The sequence below is a fragment of the Alosa pseudoharengus genome, unplaced genomic scaffold (assembly GCF_046254945.1).
Source record: "Alosa pseudoharengus isolate Yale_2024_CS ecotype anadromous, Long Island Sound unplaced genomic scaffold, YU_APseudo_1.1 YU_APseudo_1.1_scf_15, whole genome shotgun sequence".
Lineage (NCBI taxonomy): Eukaryota > Metazoa > Chordata > Actinopteri > Clupeiformes > Clupeidae > Alosa > Alosa pseudoharengus.
The window spans coordinates 26,997,866-27,022,027 of record NW_027468620.1 but is presented as its reverse complement, the minus strand read 5'-3'; the positions used below and the strand labels follow the sequence as shown (position 1 = coordinate 27,022,027).

Here is a 24,162-nt window from a genome sequence, read left to right as displayed (position 1 = left end):
GGACAAATTTGGGTTAGTTAACTCAGACTAAGTGGTAAACCTCCTAATAGAAGAGCTGAGGGGTATTAACGGCAGCGCGTTGGTGCTCTGCGTGCTTGGCCGGAGTTTGCATCCTGTCTCTTCTTTTCACCTCCTGAGTAAGATAAGAGTTTACATATCCACTAGTTCCGAAGAATTTATGAAAATTATACTTATACTAAAAGTAATTATACTATAGTAAAACTTAAAATGTTTTAATTTGACATGTGTGTGGTTCTAGGAATCCTGCTACTCTGCCTCATCTAAAGGCACAATCGTGTGTGTAGGCTAGGGTTGCCAACTTCCTCAACCCCAAATGATGGACACATCACTATATATATATGGAATTCAAATGGTTGTTTTTATCTTATACATTTCTTAAGAAATACTACTGATTTGATGCTGTTTTTTTACTGATTTACAAATGGTGCACTGTCACTTTAAGAGCATTGTCTACACCAGTGTTTCTTAACTGGTGGGTCGCGGAACCATTCTGGGTGGGTCGTGGAGCTTGTGGGTAAAAAAAATAAATAAATAATCACCCATTTTAAGTGCTACTTTGTCAGATCTACAGTACTATCTTAATATCCTGAAGACTTCACAAATGAAATGCCAAACATCAGCATGTTCTAAACAAGTAGGCCTACAGGCACTTTGCGTGTCTTACCATGTTAGCTCACCTTATCTGTTGGCTTGAACACTTGTTGGCTTCCCAGCTCCATTCAAATATAGCCTATGGCTATTCCACAAACTCTAACATTGTTTGTGCTACATTTAGGCATATAGCACAATGATAAGTATATTAAGTTGGTATAAACAACCTTCATTCCTGTGGAAATAGAAGCATGTAATGATGCGCTAGCTAGATATTTTTCTGTTTGCAATTAAAAGTGAATTATGAACCTGGTAGCCACCTAGCTATCTGAGTGGAAAGTGTTTCAATTGGCATAGCCTACATCATGTGCTTCATGTAAATGCTTAGTTTAAGGGAAATGGATTATTGAAGACTTCAAAACTCACCAATTCCATTACACATTGTTCTCATGATTTCCTTTTAAAAGTTTCTTATATTAAAAAGGTGAAATCAATTACCAACAATGACAAGCCAGCTGGAGAAGTAGTTGTGATAGATAGAGACATAACATCAAGTTTGAGGCAAAGAGTTGCTTTGAATCGATTATGCTGTTTATGCTGTGAAACATTTTCTTGTCCTAAGTATAATCCTGATTTATGCTATACCACTAGAGCAAAAATGTGGCAATGAAAGGCAAGCCCCTCTCTTTCTCCCTCCCTCATAAACAAGTCCATGTTCCATAAGTTAGGCTAGCTTCAGTCAGCTACGTAAACCCCCAGCAGTCAGCATAGAAAGGTTTTAGCCTACTTCACGTTAGGCTTATGAATAACATTATATAGACTAGCATTGAAGGTCCAAAAATCTTTCCTTATTTGCCTATTATGCAGCTAGTGTGTAGTGCCATCACACCTGTCAAAGTTTGGCAGATAACTGTAGCCTCATCTTTTTCCATGTGGGGAAACAAAAAAACGCAACCCAGGTTTTTTTACAGTATCCAAGACAATTGTGCGATGCACTCGATCAGTTTTTCACACTGCAGTGTCTTCTAGGCATCTTAAAGTAGTGAGGAATCACAACAACTTCTTCTGCTAACAACACAAACAATGAACTGCAATGAACGCGTGGAGGGTATTCTTCCAACATGGCGGATATATATATTTGTGAGGACCATCCATATATAGTCATGATGAAGGGTCTTTATATGAATCATGATGTACAAATAAAACAGAAAATACACAAAAATATAAAACAGCAAAATGAAAAATGCAACAGAGAAACGCCAACATAATTTAAAAAAATGTAACAACAGAAAAATGATCATAACCATTTTTTTGACAAGGGAAAAGGGACTCTTTGGCATTCAGTAAAATTCTGGAAAAAAAAACAGCTAGACCAGCTACCAATGCCACTCCTGTCCGTCTTTTACTCGCTCAAGTGCAAATCATCGAATACTTTTACCATGTACCAACAGGGAAAGAGGATCAGCATTGAAACATGTAACATGGGATTGAAGAACACTCCGGGTTCACATGACAGTTCATCTCCTCCGTCCGAGTGCTGTCCACATCACAGGGCTGATTCAGAAGGTAACAAACTCAACTAGAAAACCGATGGATTACATACAGTCAACTTGGACTGGAAGCTTGAGAACGAAGGCAGCCCTGACAGGATACCACAGTGTGGTAATGTCACCTCGTCAACAGGAGGGAGTCACCAAGGCTCTGCTCTGGAACTAGCGAGGTCCATAACCGCTGACCCGGTCTTCCGGGGCAAACTCAATGTCGATGACAGAGCTGTGAGGGCTCTCCGAGGTGTCTGGGATTCTCTCTCTCTGCATGTAGCCGTCATCAGCGCTGCCTTCATAGCACTCGCGCTGCGGTTGTGGCTCAGGCTCAAGGTCGTCCTTGAGACGGGCTTCGTAACCGTCCTCGGGCTGATCGTCGCTGGACGGGGCACGAGCAGGGATGCGGAAGTGGGTCTTCTCAGGGCAGCCGTCAGGTGGGATGATCGTCGGGCTTTCTGCGGGGGAGTCCATGGGCGACTGAAGCAGAGGAGTGCTCCCTGTCTGGGCGTAACTAGATACGGTAAACTCTGGCTTCAGAAGGCCTGGGGCACCTGGTACTTGACTTGGTTTTAAAGAATCCTGTATGAATTTTGAAAGAGAGACCAAACAAAGGGAATGATTACATACAATCCCACAGCATAGCTTGAATTTCCCCTTGGGAATCAATAAAGTATCTATCTATCTATCTATCTATGTATCTATCTTTATTACACGGCTCTTCAGAGTGCTGCAGAAAGTTCCATTCACATGAATGGCCCTTTCCAGCGTTCGGGCCTATGTTAAATCTATATAAATCACCAGCAAAGTATATAATCACCACTGTCAATGGCAACGGGTTGATTAACGTCTTTCATATCCCTCCGCAAGAATTCCGTTAGCTTATTGCAATGGAATTTCATTGAAAGGGAAAGTAAGCTAGTAAGACGTTGCCACGCAACACCTGAAACTGTCAAGTTCTATCTGTGTGGCGAACTATTTATTTTGTCAGCGGAAGACACGAAACGGTAGCAAAATCATTTTTAAAGATTCATTGTGTTGGGTTTCTTTTCTCGTTTTGGCAAGTAGCCATGTAATAAGCGGGATAATGTATTGTCCGCCGGTAATTATCAGAAAATAAGTCCCTTCAGGTCGAAGCAAAACCCCTCCGCTGCACTTCAGGGTTCTGTTCTCCCTGTCGGGACTTATTTTCTGATAATTACCGGCGGACAATACATTATCCCTTACAGCACACACTGAAAATACAAGGTTCCACTGCTGCTGAGGTGCTGAGCAAATACAACACCAGCTTCCTCCAGTGGCCACAATCACTACTCCAAGAAGGCCATCTTGATTGATGTGAATTCCACAGAATTTGGAGGGTTAGCTCCAGCCAGTTATCATTGGCGGTCACCATCTTTCTTTTTGACTAATCAACCAAACCAAATGTGCCACCACATTCTGAATCATCTGCAAATGTTTAATCAAACATGTATGCAGGTTTGCTCATATTACACATGGATCACATGAATTTGTGTAGCATATTGTGTGAGGTCTGATGATTTAAATGCTCAGGAGTAGGACTGGAACTAATGATAGTTGATCTGTGAAGTATTTTCTCGATTAATCAATTAGTTGTTTGGAGTCTGGTTGTTTGGAGGTAAGACTTGACAACAATGACAGTGAAGTTTTGACTTACGGGCATATGGGCTGATAAGAAAGACTTGATAGCCAATTTCCGTGTACAGAGGATAATGAACACCAGCGACACCGGGACTATGATGCTGATGACCAAAATAAGATAGATGGGCCATGAACCTGTGAACCATGACCATGACCATGAAACATACAAATAGAACAAAATAAACAATTGCATTCAATTTACAAGAAAACAATCTGCTGAAATACTGTAGATTGCAGAAGAATTTCCAACATACAAATATCAGAAAAATACCAGAAAAAGCAAACGTGTTGCATTTACACACTTCAGCCCCTATTTTCCCAATGATATCCCCTAACAGAATATTTTCCACCCTGGGGGGGTTATCTATCATTTGATTATAATCTCTCTGCCAAAGATGTGGATTTTGAACACAGTTGTGGCAGTTCCTCTCTAACAGGGGACATTTGAATGACCCAGGCACAAACAAGCACTGCTCTAGACTGATTTATCTATGTGGCAAAAAGATACACTTTACTTGACAGTGTCAACATAAGAGTGACATGACACTGTCATGAACGTGTCATAAACAATTTGTAAACATTTATGACATAATGCTTTTGTTATTAAGTGACATTTGGTTTTTGTCATAACAAGTTAAGGTTAGGTTTCATGTGTCATGACAGTGTCATGTCACTCTTATGTCGATAACTGTCAAGTAAAGTATTACAAAAAGATCACCTCCCAATATATCCTAATATAATGGACCTGTCTCTTCAGCAAGAGGTATGTGGTATTGTTCGCATTTAACTAAATATTTTACTAATTAATATCAGATAATTGTCATCACATGAAATTATCAAATTACATTTTGTCACTAAAGGGTAAAACAAACTTTGTGAAAAGTAACTTGACTAACTAACCCTTTTCAGGAACGATGTTGCATATGTCCTTAGAGTATTTATAGCGAACACCTTCAATATTTCCCTCAAGCTCCAGAATGGTGCAGTTTCTGAACAGCAACTCGCCATGGCACACAAGAGCCTCCAGGGGGCACTCAAAGTCAAGCCGTTTCTATGATAAACAAAGACATGTCGTTCACATCATGAACATGAGGACACCGAAATAAAGACATGTCAGTATTAATATTAAGACACAAAATGTTAGGACACAAATTTTGCACTGAGATTGGACATGAGCTATGGTGCTGTGAATCTCTCTTTAGATTTACAGTTCTGTACTGTACTGTATTTAGTGCCAAATCATCTAACACTACGGGTAATTTCCCAAAGGTGCTTCACAACGATTTAAAAAGAATGCAGTACTGCAACACTAAAACTTTTTGTAATATCTAACAAATGTGATGTTGGTACAAAAAAAGTTCAATCAAATATGTGGCATCAATCTCTAAAATAGCTCAAATAGTTGAAGTCAGAATCAGATATACAGTTTACATACCCTGCACATACACATGCTAAAGTTGACTAAAAAGGAATATCACCATATCTCACAATTGGCATGGGGTACTTTCCATAAGATCATCTCTCAATGCAAATCAAACCAGCTATTAGGCTAACTGAAATAAAACCATGCCAATCTCTAGGTATGGTGAAGGGTGTGTGATGATGTTGGGCTATTTTGATTCCAAAGGCCAAGGGAACTTTATCAGGATGCATAGCATTCTGGATCCATGAAATAACTGGCCTTTAAAAATAAAAATCTGCCTGCCTCTATGGGAATTTAACATAGGGGTATGCATACTTATGAGCCCCTGTATTTCAAGGAAGAACATTTATTTATTTATGATACATTATTCATTCACAAAGAAAATTGGCGTCCAATTTCCAAAAGATGATTTTTAATTCCTCTTTTTAGTCAACTTTAGCATGCGTATGTACAGGGTATGTAGACTTATGAGTGCAACTGTACACCAAAGTAAGCAACAGCCTACCAACAAAATGTACAGAAACAATTTCAAAATTAATTACCAACACCAACAAATTATTCTTAATTTAACCACTTTCCATCAAACAATGCAGAGCTGAAAGGCTTAAAGCTGCAGTTGGCAAGTCTGACAGATTGAGGGGACTTAGTCAAAATGTTTAATGTTTACAACTCTCATGCCCCTCCCCCACTACCACCTAGCACCCTCTCATCGAGTTTGTGCTCATCAGGGCACACCAGACTGCACCAGACTGTGATTGACAGTCAGATCTCACACAGCCCTGCTCTGATTGAACCAGAAGAACCAGGAGCTGTGGATTTTTGCAAAACAAATAACAGGCTCTAGGTGGAGGTAGAAGAGTGTTCTCATAAACCGGCTGATTTATGTTGTTCTGTCTGTTTCAGTGAATATGATCAAAAAAATCTTGCCAACTGCAGCTTTATTGGATCAGTTTGTCAGTTGGATCCCAGCATAGATACTTGAGCATTGTGTATTGAACCCTTGGACGATACCCTTGACATTTTATCTGCACTGTCCAGGTTCACCCAGCTGTAAATGGGCCCCAGCATCAGTTAGGAGTTTACCATGATGGAGTGTCACCCAATCCAGCGAGAGACTATGACTCATTCACTAAGCCCTACAGACACTGGGCATGAGCACAGCCCACATTAGGCTCCATGGATCCATGAAAAGACAAAGATTAATTTGATGTGATGTCCACTCCAACGCATATTATGCTATAGATATGCTATTTATTGTTTTAAATACATATTTCCAGTATGTTTCTTCAGAGCTGTCCATGACCACTTTTTAGTATTTTGTTTTTAAATCCTTCAACAGACATTAAATGTAACAAACCTTGAAAGGTTTAAATGAGTTGACAAAACAGCTTTCCCTGCTTGTTAAAACCCCCTCTAAGGCAAAACATATACAGTCACCATTAATCTTACCTCATCATGAGTGGTGTACACCGTGTAGTAAAACTTCCCATCTTCGTTTAAATACTCGCCAGTGGCATTCTGCTCAATGTAACCGTCAAAGCCATCATTACTATAATCAGAATCATCAACAACCTCAAGGGGATTGTCAAAAGAGAACATGATCCGATCAGTCTCAGCAGTAATATTTACAGTTGGGAAGTCCATGAAACCTGCAGAAAGGAACACAGGTGGTGGTTATCTATTAATTCAAAGGGTGTATATAATTGTGCATAGCGTCATTACACCGAAGTGTCAGTAAGGGTACGCAGAGAGATAAAACAAAGAGATACCTGCACAGTTATATAAGCTCCCAGGTGTTTTATTAGGCTACAATCAACCAGAGGTCTTGTCATCAAGCAGATGAGTGGGCAATGCCCCATGTCCACCAATCAGTCAGTCCTATATGGCCTACATTAGCCCAAGTATTACATTTGCATCAATTACAATATAGGGCAATTCCACGCAAAACTGTCACATCCATAACGCCAACTGAATGCCATGGTATTTGTATGATGCGAATGATTATGTAAAAAGTTTTTCATGTAAGTTCTACAATCAAGAAGAGTGATTGTTCAAATTTAAAGTAATCATCATTCACATCATACCATACCATGACATTGTGTTGGCGTTATGGACGTGACAGTTTTGCATGGAATTGCCCTATATCATTATACATCAGACTGAAAGAAACCCAATCCCTCACATCTGCACATGTCAAGAATAAAAGAAAAAAGAAGGAAAAAAGAAGATATTCCAGCTCCAATGTCCTGTAGCAGACAAAAAGAGAGTGAGGAGAGGGGAGCTGATATTGTGATTGTACAGCTTTCTTGAAATGCGCCGCTACAGGGATCCTCTCATCCCCACATCTGATATTACTCTGATATTCACTGATGCGTGTGCGCAGGGCTCTACATGTCTTCCCGACATATGCAAGACCACAAGGGCATTTGATCATATTCACAACAAAAGTGGTTTTGCGGGTTGTGGCCCCATGGATCTTAAGGACTTTACCACTGTACTTCTGGATTAAGGACAAAAATATTCTCGAACAAACCCATGTATAGATAGGCATACGGTAATTAGGGGCCATCATGCTACCCATAGCAGTACCCTTTATTTGTATAACATAATCATTCCTAAAAAGAAAATAATTATTGGTAAGTACAAGTTTAGTCAGGTCAGTGACACATTCAACACTAGGTTTTCTCATAGAAGACTTTTGAGAGAAAAAATCCACTGCTTCTAAACCACCATTGTGTGGAATATTGGTATAGAGACTGGAAACATCCAACGTAGCAAAAAGAAAGGCTGCATTGGATAATTTAACAGTTTTAAGTTTACAATGAAGTCAGGTAGATTTTTTCTTACACAAGGTGGCAGATTTAGAAGTATGAAGACAGATCCTCATTCAAAATTACATTCACAATTTCATTAATATTGGACTAATAAGTGGTACTTGTGGACTAGTTACTCTGTTGGAATGGAACATTTCCTTTAGTCTCAATGACCTAAACATTTTTTAATAATAAAACACTCTGGGAGATTATATAACAGTGTGCAGTTATCTCTTCATTTTTTCATATTCTGGCTCAGCCTTATATCCAGCACCTGTTTAGTTTTTTTGTAGATGCGCGTGCATTTTCATTCAACCCTCGGAGAGATACTCATGAAACATCAAACCCAACCAGTACATTCTGCAACAATCAGCAACATGACTACTCCATGCAATGTTTTCCTACACTAGTAATCCGTGCCAATGGATCTCTCCCTTTTTCTATAGAGTTAAAGGTCAATATCATACAACTGCACACTATCTGAACATGTTAAAAATAAGTCAATATGTTTTTCATTCACCAAATTGTTTTGTGGATTATTTTAATGAATGACTACTTACAGGGGACATCAGAGGGAAGATCGCTGCTATAGCCGAATGTTACTTCAACTCTATCTGAAATGTTGGACCCATCCATCGCCACCAAGTCGAGAATGTATACATCATTTCCGGGTGGCGTTACAGAGGACATGTCAATATGGCGATGTGATATGCGGCCCTGAAAACGTGTCTCGCCATTGCTGTTGATGGAAACAACATTATACATCTGTCTAGGAGTTTTCCTTTGCATTGAAAAACAACATCTTGCATTAATTTGGTATTTTAGTTGGTCATTTAAGACTACTGAAACAAGACATTGGGTATGCCAAAAAATTAGCTGTTTTCACTTCAATTACTTATATTTGTTATGTGACGCCAGCTATAATCTGCCCCATTTTAGAAACTAGTTATATTTTTATTCAGTGTGCTGGCAATGATATAATAATAAATTGACAAACTTGTCATGTCATTGATGACCTCATGAAATAACCACAAGATAAAAGTGCCTAACTAACCATGTTTTTAACCATGTTTTTTTCCCGTTTAATGCAAATGTGTTAAAATGTACATAAATTCAGGCATATGAGAGCCACTACATTTTTAGTGCCATATGAAAGGCAGTAGATATTTTGGTACTTTTTCAGGAACCTTGTGACTTGGACTATACAAGAAAGACTATGGGTTGTATTTTGGGCTCCAGCGCATGGCGTAAAGCTCGTTATTCACCCGCGCAAAGCTTAATTCGGCACGTTTATTTTTTAAACATTGTGACCAGGGGTCTGGCAATTAACAACCTAGGGAGGGGCCTGGCGCGTTGTCTAAAAATCGCTATCATACACCACCTAAACCTGGTCAGAAGTCAATGGCGAGTTGTTCATATGCTATTTTAAGAGCGCATGTCAACAGTCATATTGGCAGGTGCACGCACCATCCTTCTATCATTCATGAACGCACACCAGCGCATGTCCATGCAAAGCATTACAAATTGCACGATTACAATGGGAAACATAATTAGAATAAAGATATTACGAAATACTGTCATGTATTAAATGAAATAATCTCATGATGAGTAGTTATTCACCATCATCTGCAAATTGGTAATGACGGTTAAAAGTGATTAGGGGAGAGGCGAGAGACACAAATGGAGCACAGCTGAAGACACACGGTCACAAGATATAAGCAACTCCTCTGCAGGATAAATGTTGTTTTATTCAGTCATTTGAGCAATATTAGGGTAAGTGCTTTTTCCAGCCTATGTTTTCGATGGTAACCCATTGTCAGTCAATAGTGAAAGTAGCTGCATATAACTGTCTTCGTTGACTGACACCTTGGTGAAGTTAGTTTCACTTTGCCAATGAGTTCAAAAAATAGACGAGAGCAAATGTGTGAAGGCTATGCTAGGTTTTAGTAATGCATGGTTTAAGAATGACTATTTCATACGGTCTCGCAAGCAGCCTCCTTCAAATGTGCCGTTGAATGCCAAAATACCGATGCATTTATTTGACATATCGCACTTTGCACCGTTAAAGGGAATGCCATATGTCATTCTCAGTGGTTTAAAATGATGTTACGCCCCAAACACACCCATATGACTGATTAAAAAACCTAGGAACACCTTGTTGCGCCATGCGCTCCACTTTTGATAACGAAACCCCTCCCAATGTGAACTGGACATCCTACTAAATTTGAATAGACTTTTGACGAGTGACGATGCACTTTAGAATGTCATGATAGGGCCCTATAGCTCTGCCTGCATGAGGACAACACTATTTACTCACTTGTAACTTTTGATTGTTACCAAGTACAAATCAGGTCCAGAGTGGTTCCAGTAGGCAATGTTTGTGCCATTCTGACAGAAGATCGACACATTGTCAGGGGGCTCAACTGTAGAGAAGAGCAAAAGAGAAAACAAGAAAACAGACGAACAAAACACATTAGCACATCATATATGTTATGCAGTGTGATTAATTACAATCAATCCACTGTATCAACCGGTTTCTGATGATGAATCAAAAACAATGGAGCACAAAACTACATAGTGAATAGCATGGTTAGGTGGGAAACATCTGACTGGTATGTTGATGTCCCCTTCACCATCAAAATTGATAATAGGAATTGTCAAAGCCACAAACCATTACAGCCAATCAACATATTGCTTAAAGAGCACAGCAAGGAGGGATGTAGTCTGTTGAACTCAAATATCAACATCAATCTAATGACACTGCCACCCTTTCAAAATGTCATGACCAATATCCAGAGGCTTAAAGTTTAACTCCAGACACCTGCCAGATGACACAGACGCCAGTGTTTTTGTGACTGTGTCAACTATAGGGGTTATGCAATAATGGACATGTCGTCTTTTTGCAACTTGCACATGATGCCTATTTCACTTCCCTTCCAAGATCAGCTATTCTTTCCTTAAGGGAAATTGTGGTTAACACACAACCAAAATTGTCTAGATCTGCTCCACCACGCCTGCATCAAAAACTTGAAAAATGAATGATGGGTGAGGCTTGGGTATAGCCTGGTTAAGAAGGTTCCAAGAAGGTTAAGAAGGTCAACATAATGCAGTAAGCTACTTTGTCAAACTGATGGTGCCAATCTACTCTGTATCATAATAATAAACTTCAAATGTTCCCTGTACTCTAAGTCATTGCGGATGAAAATGTCCAAAACAGCTCAAGTCTGAAAATCAGGACATGTCTGTTGGACACAGTCCTGTTTCAGTTCTTAAGTGGCTGTATCTGACTTCACCCTTTGTCTCTCTTGAGGTGAAACAGCGTCACTACCACTAAGCTCACTAAGTGTCCCCACCCGGATCGTTAAGTCAACGCGAAACAAACAGGATGTATATCTGGAAACCACAGACGTGTGTGACAAGCAACCAGTCTTTGTTCACACACAGTCAGCGCTCCAGCCACAAATCATCTGAGCATGCGTCGCTAGGCAACCTACATCCGTATTCATGCTGATAACTATGTTCAAGCATATGACATCCTGCTCCTGCCTCAGGTTTTTGGCATTTTTGTATTTAGCAGTTTCTGTGATTCACCTTCACAGAAACTACTCATTTTGTAAGACTAAGTGCAAATGCTAAGGTACATGACTGATCTCTGATATACATAAGCCAAACACAGCATTATCATTTAAATAATTCTGCAATACTGCATGCATTTATTCAGCAATTCAGCTAATTCCAGTTGGACTGTTTTGCTTGGGTCACCACCACCTTGAGAGAGTAGGCTCTTGACACTTTGTTATTGTAGATCATTGACAAGCTTCTATGCAGCAGCAGGTTAACATGGCATATGGGCTACACCAACAACAAATTGTAAAATGAGACTCTCTAGGCCCATATGTAAGATCTAATGATGTTGAGATTGTAATTCTTTGAGACTCTACCTCAGCGTACTTTGTTACACCTTTGCAACTACTGTTTGAATTTCATTTTCTTACACAATATGATGAACAATGAGTTTTGTTTAAAGGAATGTAGGTTAACTCAGAATCAAAGGCCACCAATCCAGGAAGCAAGGGTTATTATAACAGTGGTAAGGAAAAACTCCCTTTTGACAGAAACCTTGAGTGGTAATGATGCGGGAACCCCCCCCAAACACAGCTCAAATCTCTAAGGCTGAAAATGAATCAAATAGCCTAAACATGCAAAAGCATGTTTGACAAGCATGACAAGCACAGAGATTACGAATACAAGAACAAGGCAAAACTATAGCCGCAAGTGGCAATGGCAGGCCCAAGCACCTGCGGTCCGCGATCCATGACATTTCGGAATCCAACAATGCACTCACATGTGGTGCATGCGTCAAATACATGTATTTGATGTGTGTTCTACTTGTTCTTGTTTCCTGCCAGTAGCCAGACCAACGGATACCTTGTCTTAGCTGAATTTCTGAAGCTAAGCAGGTGTGGGCCTGGTTAGTACTTGGATGGGAGACCTCCTTGGAAGTAGGTGGCACTCTTCCCTCTGGCCCAAAAAAGATTAAACCCAATGCCCCGGTGCAGTGATGGGGACACTGCACTGTAGGAGATGCCGTCCTTTGGATAAGACTTTAAACCGAGGTCCTGACTCACTGTGGTCATTAAAGATCCCATGGCACTTTTCGCAAAGAGTAGGGGGTTCCCCGGTGTTCTGGGTAAATTCCCAACCTGGCTCATTCAATCTGGCCCCCTAATCAACCCCCACTGTAATTGGCTCATTCACTCCCTCACTCTCCACCTCAAGCTGGTGTGTGGTGATCATTCTGGCGCATAATGGCTGCCGTGCATCACCCAGGTGGGTGCTACACATTGGTGGTGGTTATTGAGGTCCCCCCTTCCATGTGAGTTTTGAGTGTCGAGAAAAGCGCTATATAAATGTAATGTGTTGTTGTTTTTGCAAGTTTTATACATTGGAAACACTTACTCACTTCCTGTTGGATGTGATGATTGACCCCCCCTGCTCTTATATTCGTCTTAGGGAGGTCCATATTCCTACCAACTATTCTGTGTGTGGGTGAAACTATTTGCTGACCACAAGACTCAATGACATAAAGGTGCGCTATGGAGTGCCTGGGCCACACTTGAAATATAGAGACTGTGAGTGATGATATGGTTGCCAAATTTCATGATTTGTCGCCAGTGGGAACTATTCATTTCAGCCTATTTATTTATCATCAACAACATTTTGACATCATGTCTTAATTTTTATATGGTTCTGATGAACCACCTAGGAGAAGTGTGTTGAAATTTATCATGTGGCACGACTCTAATAATCATTCTATCTGTTGCCATATGGTGGCGCTATGGCAAATATGCATTGTGGGCATGTTAATATCACCATTACCATACCAATTAATAACCTGTGAAGTTTGAGCCATGTCAAGCAATGCATTACAAATGTATCACACATTTCCTGTTTATGTGTCGAGGTATGCAAATTCATCATATCGCCATTTCAGCTAGTTGGGCATCGAAACCCGGTTCTAATATGGCACCGGCGCCAACACAAGCAATAGTAATGGCATCGAATAACAATGTGGATTTCAGTGCCTCATTTCGATGCCACTTAAATCTCTGGCGTTTCTTTTTTTTTATACGAAAACCTGAACAAGAGATAGAGAAACCCACATGTGCATGTGTCTGTAAACACTGGTCATTTTTGGAAGTGAAAATGTAACTGAAATGTTGCAACACCACAAAGAGTTGTGAAATCACATATGCTCTGCAATGCTTTCAAGAGACATCTTCTAGTTTTCACTGGAAACCTTTAGAATGCAGTCAGAGAGGAAGCATGCGCATGGTGGCGTGTGTTTAGGGTTAACACATCTGTGGACAATGATTGATGTTGTTTTATGCTGAACCTGTTGATTTCACATAATCACTCTTTACTTAAGTTATTTGTAAGTACTGTCAGTATTTCATGTTGTCAACACAAAGGCTTTTTCATTTTTTAACTCATTTAAAAATTGCCACCCTGTTATTTGGGTACCAATACAGGGCGCCCAGACATTCCTCACATATGCTGTCTCTCCACAAATTAAGAGTGTGTTCTCCTTTGACTGTTGCACGGTGCACCTATACTATCGCAATACCCTGAAATTACAAATGTCACAACAATACCTAATTTTATTAGTATCGATACTTTTAAGAATGACAGTGTTGTTTTGCAATTAAGATACATATTTCATGTCAGTGTGCGCAAAGCATGCTTCTAGTGCTTCCCGTAGCCTGTGTCTTTTCTCCTCACACACGCAGCTTTCAACATGCAGCGGTCATGTGGTAAATACAACGAGACATGGCTGCTAGTTATGCTGTGGCCACACAGCAACAAAATAATGGTAGGCTAATGTTAAGTTGATTTGTTGACTTGCACCTCTCAAGTTCGTGTCACTCAATATGAAGTATTCAAATGACTAAATATTGTTTGCTATTAGTAATTATGCAGATCATAAAATATAAGTTATAAACAAAATATACATAATAAAATGAATTTTTAAAAAAAATGAAATAGAAACATATAACATGAGCAATCATTTTCTGTTTGTGGCGTTAAAGGTGGTGCGATGAAAGATTTGGGTGCGCCTAAATTTTGTGCTGGTGCACCTAGATAGCCCTGCAATACAGGATTGACCCAGTGCACTAACTCTGTTGATGTTAATATGGGGAGTAGTAGTATTGGCAGTGAGTTGGTTAACATCACCTCATGCATACAAATTTACCAGGCGTCCGGCGTATGTGGACTGTGTTACTGCGTAGATCTAGGGACCTAGGGCAACACTACAGTAAAGGACTGCATTTCTAGGAAGTAAGAGTTAACTACAGTTCTGGCGCTGATTCTCTCATGCACGTGCATACAAAAATGCATAATCCAACGTGTGCCATCTTCTGTTGGATGTCTTTGTAGCTAAATCAACCACAACATTTCAGTTGGATTTAGGAGTTGTAAAGCAGTTGTCAGGCTGCAGAAAAGGCAACCCAATGGTTATGATGGAGTCACCTGTCACTCCTGATGAATTCATTGGTCATTTATGATGTAGACAAGGTTTGAAAGAAATCTGAGTCACCACAGCAACAAACTTACAAGGGAAGACCCTCTAGGCCACACTGGTAGTAAACAGATAGTCAGGAAGTCTTTTAGTTACACACTGTGATACTTCGACATTAGAATACATTAGAATGCTTCCAGACAGATGGCTTTGAAGTGGGCGCTTGTGGTGCTAAATTGATAGCTAGGGATTGTGCTGAGCTGTTCAATGGGCTCTATGCATGCATCACTTCCGCATTCAGGTAAGAATGTTAAGACATTTCCGGGAGATTTAATGTAATATCTGTTCGGTTCTGTAATTTATTGTCTTTGGGAAACGTATAGAAACTGATAATAGAGTTATATTTAGCAGACGCTGTACATTGCGGCATACAGCAGTGGTGGCTAGAAGTGCTGTCCTCCCATCTTTTAAATGACATGAAAGTTCCCTCCCACGTCTGTCAACTTTCGGTTTCAAACAAGTTCATAGAGATTTATTAGTGACAATAAATGAGTATATCAATTAGACCAATCTTTATATGCTGGAATTATCATGAACTACCATACAAATAAATATATTAAAGGTTGTATCAGCGATTGCAGGCCCAAACATACATGATCACATTCATCACATTTTTCCTCACGGTCCGCTAGCTGCCCGCCCCATAGGCAAGCCGTCAAAAAAACTTGTCTCTGTAGGCAGCCTAGGCTACGATATCTATCTGTAAACAAAAACAAGTACCAACAAGTGCTACCAACCACTCAAAGGCAAAATAAATAGTGTTCCAACCAATAGACCTCTGAAGTTCGCCTACAAAAAAAGCTGCCATCTTTGAGATCGGCATCTTGCGATTTTTCCTATGGGAAAAAAACATGGGTTTTTGGATTATTACACCCATAGTGCTGTCCAGAAAATCTCCGACCTGGAAATATGCAGACATCACGGAGATACTGTCCATGAGGGCATACAACATTTTGATAGAACACCTGAAGGGAACGTTAGAGACACGTTAGCCTACAACTGCATGGCAAGGACAAACAAATTCAGAAGACTAAATCATCATAAGCAGAAGGCGCTGAAAAGGCAGTAGCCTATAGCGACGTCGTTGACGACAATAACAGGAGTATTTAATAAATTGTTAACCAACACGGTTTTCTGTTCATTGATAGCCTTCATGACCTGCTGAGCTCGCTGGTATTTGCTGAGCATATGCCTAGAGAAAATGAAAACAAAGAAAACCCAACTTTGTTCCAAGCTCCTTAAGTAAATGCTACACATGGGGAGAGGATGCTTTTGGAAAAAATAACACTGTTATTAATGTTAGTATTTTGTTTGTTGCTTAAAAACGTTGTATGATCTTGAAGTCTTGAGTTAGCCTACTGAATTGGCTGGTAGCCTACCATAAAGTTTGTGCATGCTCTCTCTCTCCAACGCAAACCAGATTTGTGGTTCTATAGCTAATTCTGGTACATAACGTTGAAAACAGATAAATGTGTTTATTTGAAGCACACATACAAATACTGTAGGCTAGGTCAATTTCATCTGCGCACTTACGTGACTAGCCTACTTCAAGTATTAGCCTATGCACAATAGATTTCTCTTCTTTAGCCTACATAATGCATAGGCTATATTTTGTAAACAAAAAGCAGCTGTGACAGGCAGCGGCCGCATATATTCTGCGTCATGTCTCGCATCTTGTGAACTCTACAAGCCCCCACCCCTCACTCGACAACCACACGGAGATTCTGTAATGTGCGTGTATGTCGTTCACACATACGTCCGTATAAGGTCAGTATTAGGTCCGCAGGTTAGCATCATATCTGAATCATCCGAAGGGTAGGACCTCCGTTTGACAAACCTCCTCATATACTCCGGAGATTATATCTGAAAGTGCTTAGGAAGTACACGAGAAACACACGTGCATTTCCTCTATAACACGGAAGTAATGCAGGCCATAGTTTTGCACAAATTGAGGAAGAAATACACCAAATGTTGAAGAAAAAAAATCACGTGTGATGAAGTCTTGGGTCTGTTATTCATCTACTCTGATTCTGAAGGAGAATATCTGCCTTTTGGAGAACATGATCGATCGTCTATTGACAGTGATAGTCACGGTGCGTCTGTGAATGGAGGTGCGTCTTTGCGTCAGTGTCCACTAAGCATACCATGCTTATTTCAACCCTCTGCCCAACAAAGCTGGAGGTGCCAGTGGTAGGCCTAATAGTGATGATAGTGTCCGTAATGGACGTGGTACAGACAGCAGGGGTTGTAAAAATAGTGCCCTCAGGCTACTTTATTGTATAGTAGCATAGGGTTTGTGGTTATAGTAATAGTTTACTATTGTTGGTTTACATGTGACTGTTTTCCTGTTCATTTGTTATGTGGGTGAAATGTGAAAAAATAGAAAGTAAAGCTGCTCAAATATGTTCAACATCTAGTATTTACTGAAACGTGCATAATTTAGGGTGGTTGCCATCCAGTGATGTCATAATATGCAAATTAGACGAGTTAATGTATCCCCTTTTTAAACTTTTGTTCATACTCAATGATTTTCACATTTACAGTAGGACTTTATCTCTGACCACTTTCAAGCCATGGCCTTTTGAAATTTTGATGTAGAAATCCTATTTAAACCCTGGCGGCTAAAGGGTTAAAAGTAATGCGTGAGTGAGCAGGACATCTCAAATAGACAATTGAGATGTTTACAAGCATCCTGAGATTTCACCGGAAAAGACGTATGCTCATTTTATCAACAAACTACCTGTTGACTTGAAGTGATTTTAAAGGTGCTCTAAGCGAGGTTACGGGATTTCTTTTGAGAAACATTGTTTTGTTGCATACAGCACCTCAATGATTGAGCTCAGCCCATGCTGAGCTGATAAGAACTGAACTCAAATACCATCATGTCACACTTTCCACAACAAACACCTTTGTGGAAACAAAAGTGAGATCTATCTTTATGACCTAATAATGCACCACACCAGCCTTAACAGCCATGCATTGTCTAAGCTGGTCCATGCAACCAGCAAATGCAACAATTAGCCTCACCACAGTCGCTGAACACAACTACAGATTCAGGAGTTGGTTTCGGTGGTTTCGCAGTGACTCAGGTGTGAAAAAGAAACCAACGCTCTGGCAGCCTTCGGAAATCAAGACGGAGAGTGAGCAACTCTATGTGGTCACCCCCCCATCTCTAACATATACTATGCAATGATGTGGTGCTTTCCATTTTAAATTTCAGGCATAAAACACAACAGTCGAGACAATATCAACTTTTCTTTGGCCGACTGGCAGCGCTTTTCTGCGCGGAGCCTATATGGACTAGCCTGAAAACCAGCCGAAATTAGCCCCACCCACAACATTTGAGGTTGGGAAGTTTGGTCTGGAATAGGCTCTATGCATGACTCCATTTTGGATTTGCTTGTGCTGGCATATCAACTTCATGATGTAGCTAGACAGATGGCTTCTAAGACCCCGTTTACACTAGGAAAATGCATATATTTCCATGCGCTTAGGCCTTTCATTTACACGAAAACAGAGGTCTTTGTTGTTCCCTTGTTTGTTTGAAATCTCGGATTGGCCACTTGTTTGCTCGAGGGGCTTACAACACCCTTCCCCAGTTGTTTTTAGCCTGTGAATGGAATTATTTTTAAATACGAAAGAGGGGAAATATCCGTTTTTCCGAATAGCATACCCTGCTACGTAGGAATTTTGTGGTCTTAGATTTCGCTATCAGGTGTTCAAGATATTGACAGTGCAATAACTTAAAAAAACGACCAGTAAACAATGTCAAGGCATTTGTGGAGAAGACGGATGGTTCGGGTGTTCTTCCTACAGCGCACAGTAAGCTATTTCGTACTGTAGCTCCCATTGCTTGGGTTTATCCAATTGAGTGCAGAGGTAGCCCCCCCGTATCGGTTGAAACACACCCCATAATCACGTCCCAATGGAGCAGTATCAGACTCAAATTCTGAGTAGAATTGAATATGACGACCACAGGCTATATATGGACGATATCATCTAGATGTTTGTGTACAGTCCATTGGCTTATGTGTGTGTGTCCTCCCCCTCCACAGTTACTGAGGAGTCCACAGGATGCGATCACCACTGAATATGAAAAAGGACTGATGTACTGTGGTGTTTTCTAAAATGCCAAATCAGTCTAAAGGAGTTACTTCAGGGTTCTAGAGTGCGACCAATTTGGTCTCACATGCGACCAACATTTTTTAGGGTGCAACTAGAAATTTTCCTGGGACACACTGGTGCACCTAATGTCATAAGGGTGAGCGCCTACTTTCCTGGCATCTGCTGTCTCTCCACGAACTAAGCATTTGTTCTCCTTTGAGTAGTGCTGCACGGTGCACCAATACTCATTACTTTTAAGAATGACAGTCGGTGCTTCCCGTAGCCTATGTGTCTTTTCCCCTCACAAACACATGCAGCTTTTAAGCTGCAGCGGTCATGTGATAAGTAGCCAGCTGCTAGTTTAAGTGGTGCTGTGGCCACACAGCAACAAATAATAGTAGGCTAATGTTAAGTTGATTTGCTCAAGTTTGTGTTGCTAACCTACCTATGGAATTGAGATAATTTAGGCCTACTGTTGGGTTTAATGACATTTCCGAAATAAGCTACGCAAACATTTAATATCTTGAGAGAGTTTCTTCTAGGTAACTATCCCGTTAGCTCATGCATCATGTCCATCTTTATTGTAGCCTAGTGCTTAACAAAATCACAAAAATGAACATCGCAAGACACTTATCTCTTCTATTATCTCATCCTTTGATCCTGTGAGGGAAATTTGGTCTCTGCATTTATCCCAATCCGTGAATTAGTGAAACACACTCAGCACACAGTGAACACACAATGAGGTGAAGCACACACTAATCCCGGCGCAGTGAGCTGCCTGCAACAACAGCCGCGCTCGGGCGAGTTAGGTGCCTTGCTCAAGGGCACTTCAGTCGTGCCTACTGGTCGTGGTTTGAACCGGCATCCCTCCGGTTCCAAGTCCGAAGCGCTAACCAGTAGGCCACGGCTGCGCCCTAATAAACTCTTTGTACACAGCCCTGGCTCCATGGACTGGAAACAAACAGTGGAGTAATCCTGTCTCCTGAACATAACAGAATGTAAAACAGGGGACAGAAGTTTGAGGAAATGGAAGGGGAGTTTGTTGGGAGATTTGGGAGTTTGCCCTCTGGTGTTTTGTTGGTGTTTGGTTAAAAGATCAACAGCTTTGTTGGCATCCAGGCAGTACCATAATCATGAGGCAACTCTATGCTTTCCACAACTACACTCCCCTCAAGCTGCTCATTGTCCCTCTTCCCTGAAATTCTTTTTACATTTCTTCCCAATTCAACCTGTATAAACTTGTATAATGAATAAACAACTTAACTTTCCATGTGATCCTGGTTTATAGAACCTAAATAAGGAAGCTATCAAAAAGAATGTCATTTCTGAAGACAAACAATACATATATCATACATCAATACAGACAGACAGGAGTGGGATCCAAGTTTTGTACAATACAGACAATAAATTACAGTGCCATGATCTTCATGGAAGTCAGGTCTTTTGGATCTTGGCCCAGAAAAGAACTATATGATTTTTTGGTCTTCAGACTGATTGTGCAGCCAATGCTTTACTTATTTTTCAGGTCACTGACATTTACAATTATTCAATAAGCAGACGTTTTTATCCAAAGCGCCTTACATATACAGTATCAGTTATACAAGGGCCATAGACCTCTGAAGTTCGCCTACAAAACAGCTGCCATCTTTGAGATCTGGTATCTGGTGATTTTTCCCGAATTATTTTTTTTGAATTATCTCACCTGTTAAAGGCGAACTATGCAGGTTTTTTTAGCTTACAGTAATAGCCTATGCAGGATTTTTAGCTTAATTTACCTTAACTTAACAGCTTCGGAGTCATTGGAATAGTGATATGACTTTTTTTCGGATTGAATGGTGGCCATTTTACATAACGTCCCAACTTTTTCTGATTTGGGGTTGCATTTCCCATCTCTCTGTAATAATGGACTAACCTTCTCTGAGCATATTTCTGCAGTAACCAAGTCATGTAGACACACTTTACAATATGAGGAAGATCAGACCTTACCTTACACAGTAGGCCTACTCAACTCAACTCCTTGTGCAAACTATGGTCCTGTCTAAACTAGACTATTGTAACTCAGCACTAGTTGATCTCCCTGCATGTGCTGTCAAACCATTGCAGATGATCCAGAATGCAGCAGCCCGTCTTATTTTTTACCAGCCTAAGAGAGCACATGTAACACCTCTTCTAGTATCATTACACTGGCTCCCTAGCCTGATGTCGTCATACTCAAATTCTAGTCAGAATAGGAGTCTGATACTGCTCCATTGGGATGTGATTATGGTGCATGTTTCAAACGATACAGGGGTTCTTCTTCTCCACAAATGCCTTCTTCTCCACGAATGCCTTAACATTGTTTTCTGGTTATTGCGGTGTCTATATCTTGTACAACACATGTGATAGCGAAATATAAATTTCTACATTTTAGCAAGAGCATTTATGTTAGGAAGAACCAGGAAGAATGAAACACATTTTAATTAAATTTCACTTACAAAGACATTGTACCATACTGAAAGCTAATATTTTGTCATTAGCAACCTACATCTGTTCTGAGGAGTTCTGGTCTGAACCGTGACTCCGAACAGCTCTGGTTCAGGCATATTTGCTCCCCAACGGAACAAGTCCAGACCGAACTTCCCGACCTCAAATGTTGTGGGCGGGGCTACGTTTGGCATCCAGGCTCTCTATTGAAGCCAGAATTAAATCCAAAACCCTGGGGTTCCCACTGGGTCAGCGCCAATTTACCTCGAGTTAATCCAGCCTATACCCCCTGTAGATCACTGCTTTCCTCCAATGAACTTTTGTGCTGAGCCAATGTCATCACCAAGTCTCAATGAGATGTCCAATGTCATTCATTTGGCCACTAGTTTGGACTCCTTTAAAAAACAATGTATTTTATGCGTTATCTTACTTTTAATGATTTTAATGATGATTATGACGGTGATTATGGTGATAATAATGTCCATCTTCATTTCTTGATGTCAAAACTTGTTTGTATGTCGCCTTGGATAAAGGCATCTGCCAAATTAAATAAAGTAAAGTAGGCCTAAAGTAAAGAGCCTTCCATGCAGAAGGTCCAGTGAGGTCTCAAGAGGTCTAGGAACAAAAAGGAGAATCTTGAACTTGACCTAATCCTGTGTGTTTCCTGTACTTGGCTTAAAGTAAATAATCAGCTGCAAGTTTTAAGGGCATATCTATTAGGATTTTTAGCCTATTCACCTGAAATATATCCTTGCAAAGGCATATAATTGACATTTAGAGGGTGATAAAACACAACAAGTTACCACCATATAATTTATTTTCTAACTCTAGGGTGGGATACATTGTCAAAAATGACTATTCCCCTCAGATGGCACCGACCATCCCCTCTGGCTCAAAGGCTACATATTTTTTTAAGCAGACGACTAGCTCTGAATTAGGTTGGCCAATAGTCTATATCCTAAAACTATTTTGGGGCCTAAATATAAACAAACGCTAGGCAACCATCTTCTTTTGTCTGATTTGATACAGAATCTCCACATTTCGTTATCCTACTGTCATCATTTAATACCTAATTTCGTAATTGTTAGGCTACTTTTAATACCATAATTATAGTTACGTAGGCCTTTATACCAGCCTGTCCAGTTGCCTCTATTATTCCAAAGTCGCGGAAACCGTCTTCCAGGCAAGCAAGGTGAAATCCATACGGGATGACATGGCAAAACAAAACATAGCAACTTTAGCAGCAAATGATCTAGCTGCTAATTTACACTTTTATTAAGATGAGATTCGGCAACATATTAGTTCGTTCGAGCCTTTACAAATATTCTCCTGACAATGTAAGATCTATCTGCTTAAATCTTCTATTTGCTCAAACAGTGTTGTCAGAATCGAGCAAGCCCTAGGCGGCGGCCTGCTATTTTTTTAGCGAGCCTCCAGTAGGATATGTCAATATTAATAGAACGAATAAGATACTTACCAAGTTTCACCATACCCACAGTGGCCAGTATGGCCACAAGCTGATACAGACAAAGAGTCTTCATCATTATCTTTCATCCGACATGTAGCGAAGAGGATCTTCTGAAGAAATCAACGGACTCGGAGCAGCGCGTTGGGCTACACAGGGAGGAGTTTCCTACATTTGGAAAGTCCCCGCAGTCTAGTCTAACGTTACCAGAAATCTCAGGCTACCCATCGATGACTATTGGGATTCAACTAACCATCACACACCGGCTACACTAGTAGCCTAACGGCAATCCTTCTAGGATTAGTTTAATATATTTTATTGGGTAATTAAAAGTATTATTGGAACGTTAATGGAACTTCGGCGCATCGTTGAAAATGAAGCAATGTCGCCATCAAGTGGTAGCTGCACTGAAAATGGCCAAAATCTGCAGGGAGTAGCGTAGTGATATTACACGGGCCATGTTGGTCTACACCTATGGTCTACACTAGCCTGACGTTGTCTACTACACACCATCGACAGAACTGTCATACAGTAGTGAGTAGCCTAACAGGCAGGCCTAATTGAGTTCTGGTTTAGATACAGCAATCTTGAAAGTAGGCTACCTGAGCAGAGTGAAGGGTAGGCATATGGATATATTTTGATGTGTGAGCCAAAATACTTTTGACTGAGTTTGAAATAGCCTACTGAAACAAAAGCCTGTTCATTTAGCATATAATTTTATAAGCGACATACAAAATGGGGAATTACATTTAAGTTACATTGCCAATGAGACCTTAGGTTATAAACCCTACTAGAGGGTGAGAGGATTTGAAAATATATTTTGATGCTCATGCCTATCTCTATGTTTTGATGGTCAAGGATTTCAATGACACCACATACAAAACATCATAAACACCTGAAGAATCACCATGGCCACCTACTTTTCCACCATAACTGAATTATGCTTTTAATTACATCTCTTGAACCAAACAAACACTGAAAAATTGATGCCTACTCCT

General features: G+C 40.3%; 1 protein-coding gene across 1 annotated transcript; it reads right to left on the bottom strand.

The window, feature by feature from the left end:
- Positions 1–1,718: 1,718 nt before the first annotated feature.
- Positions 1,719–23,326, bottom strand: LOC143124498 (uncharacterized). Its single transcript, XM_076286077.1, has 7 exons — positions 23,177–23,326; positions 10,369–10,474; positions 8,612–8,790; positions 6,688–6,887; positions 4,716–4,866; positions 3,832–3,950; positions 1,719–2,735 (listed from the first exon to the last, which is right to left on the bottom strand). The coding sequence occupies exons 1-7, from the start codon at positions 23,241–23,243 to the stop codon at positions 2,325–2,327; spliced, it is 1,233 nt and encodes a 410-aa protein (XP_076142192.1). The 5' UTR covers positions 23,244–23,326; the 3' UTR covers positions 1,719–2,324.
- Between the last annotated feature and the right edge of the window lie 836 nt (positions 23,327–24,162).

Coding starts and splice junctions, on each gene's coding strand:
- LOC143124498 (XM_076286077.1), bottom strand. CDS start 23,243: ATGATGAAGACTCTTTGTCTGTATCAGCTTGTGGCCATACTGGCCACT. Junction 4,867..6,687: donor TGTACACCACTCATGATGAG/GTAAGATTAATG, acceptor TGTTTATCATAG/AAACGGCTTGACTTTGAGTG. Junction 2,736..3,831: donor TCTTATCAGCCCATATGCCC/GTAAGTCAAAAC, acceptor AAATTCATACAG/GATTCTTTAAAACCAAGTCA.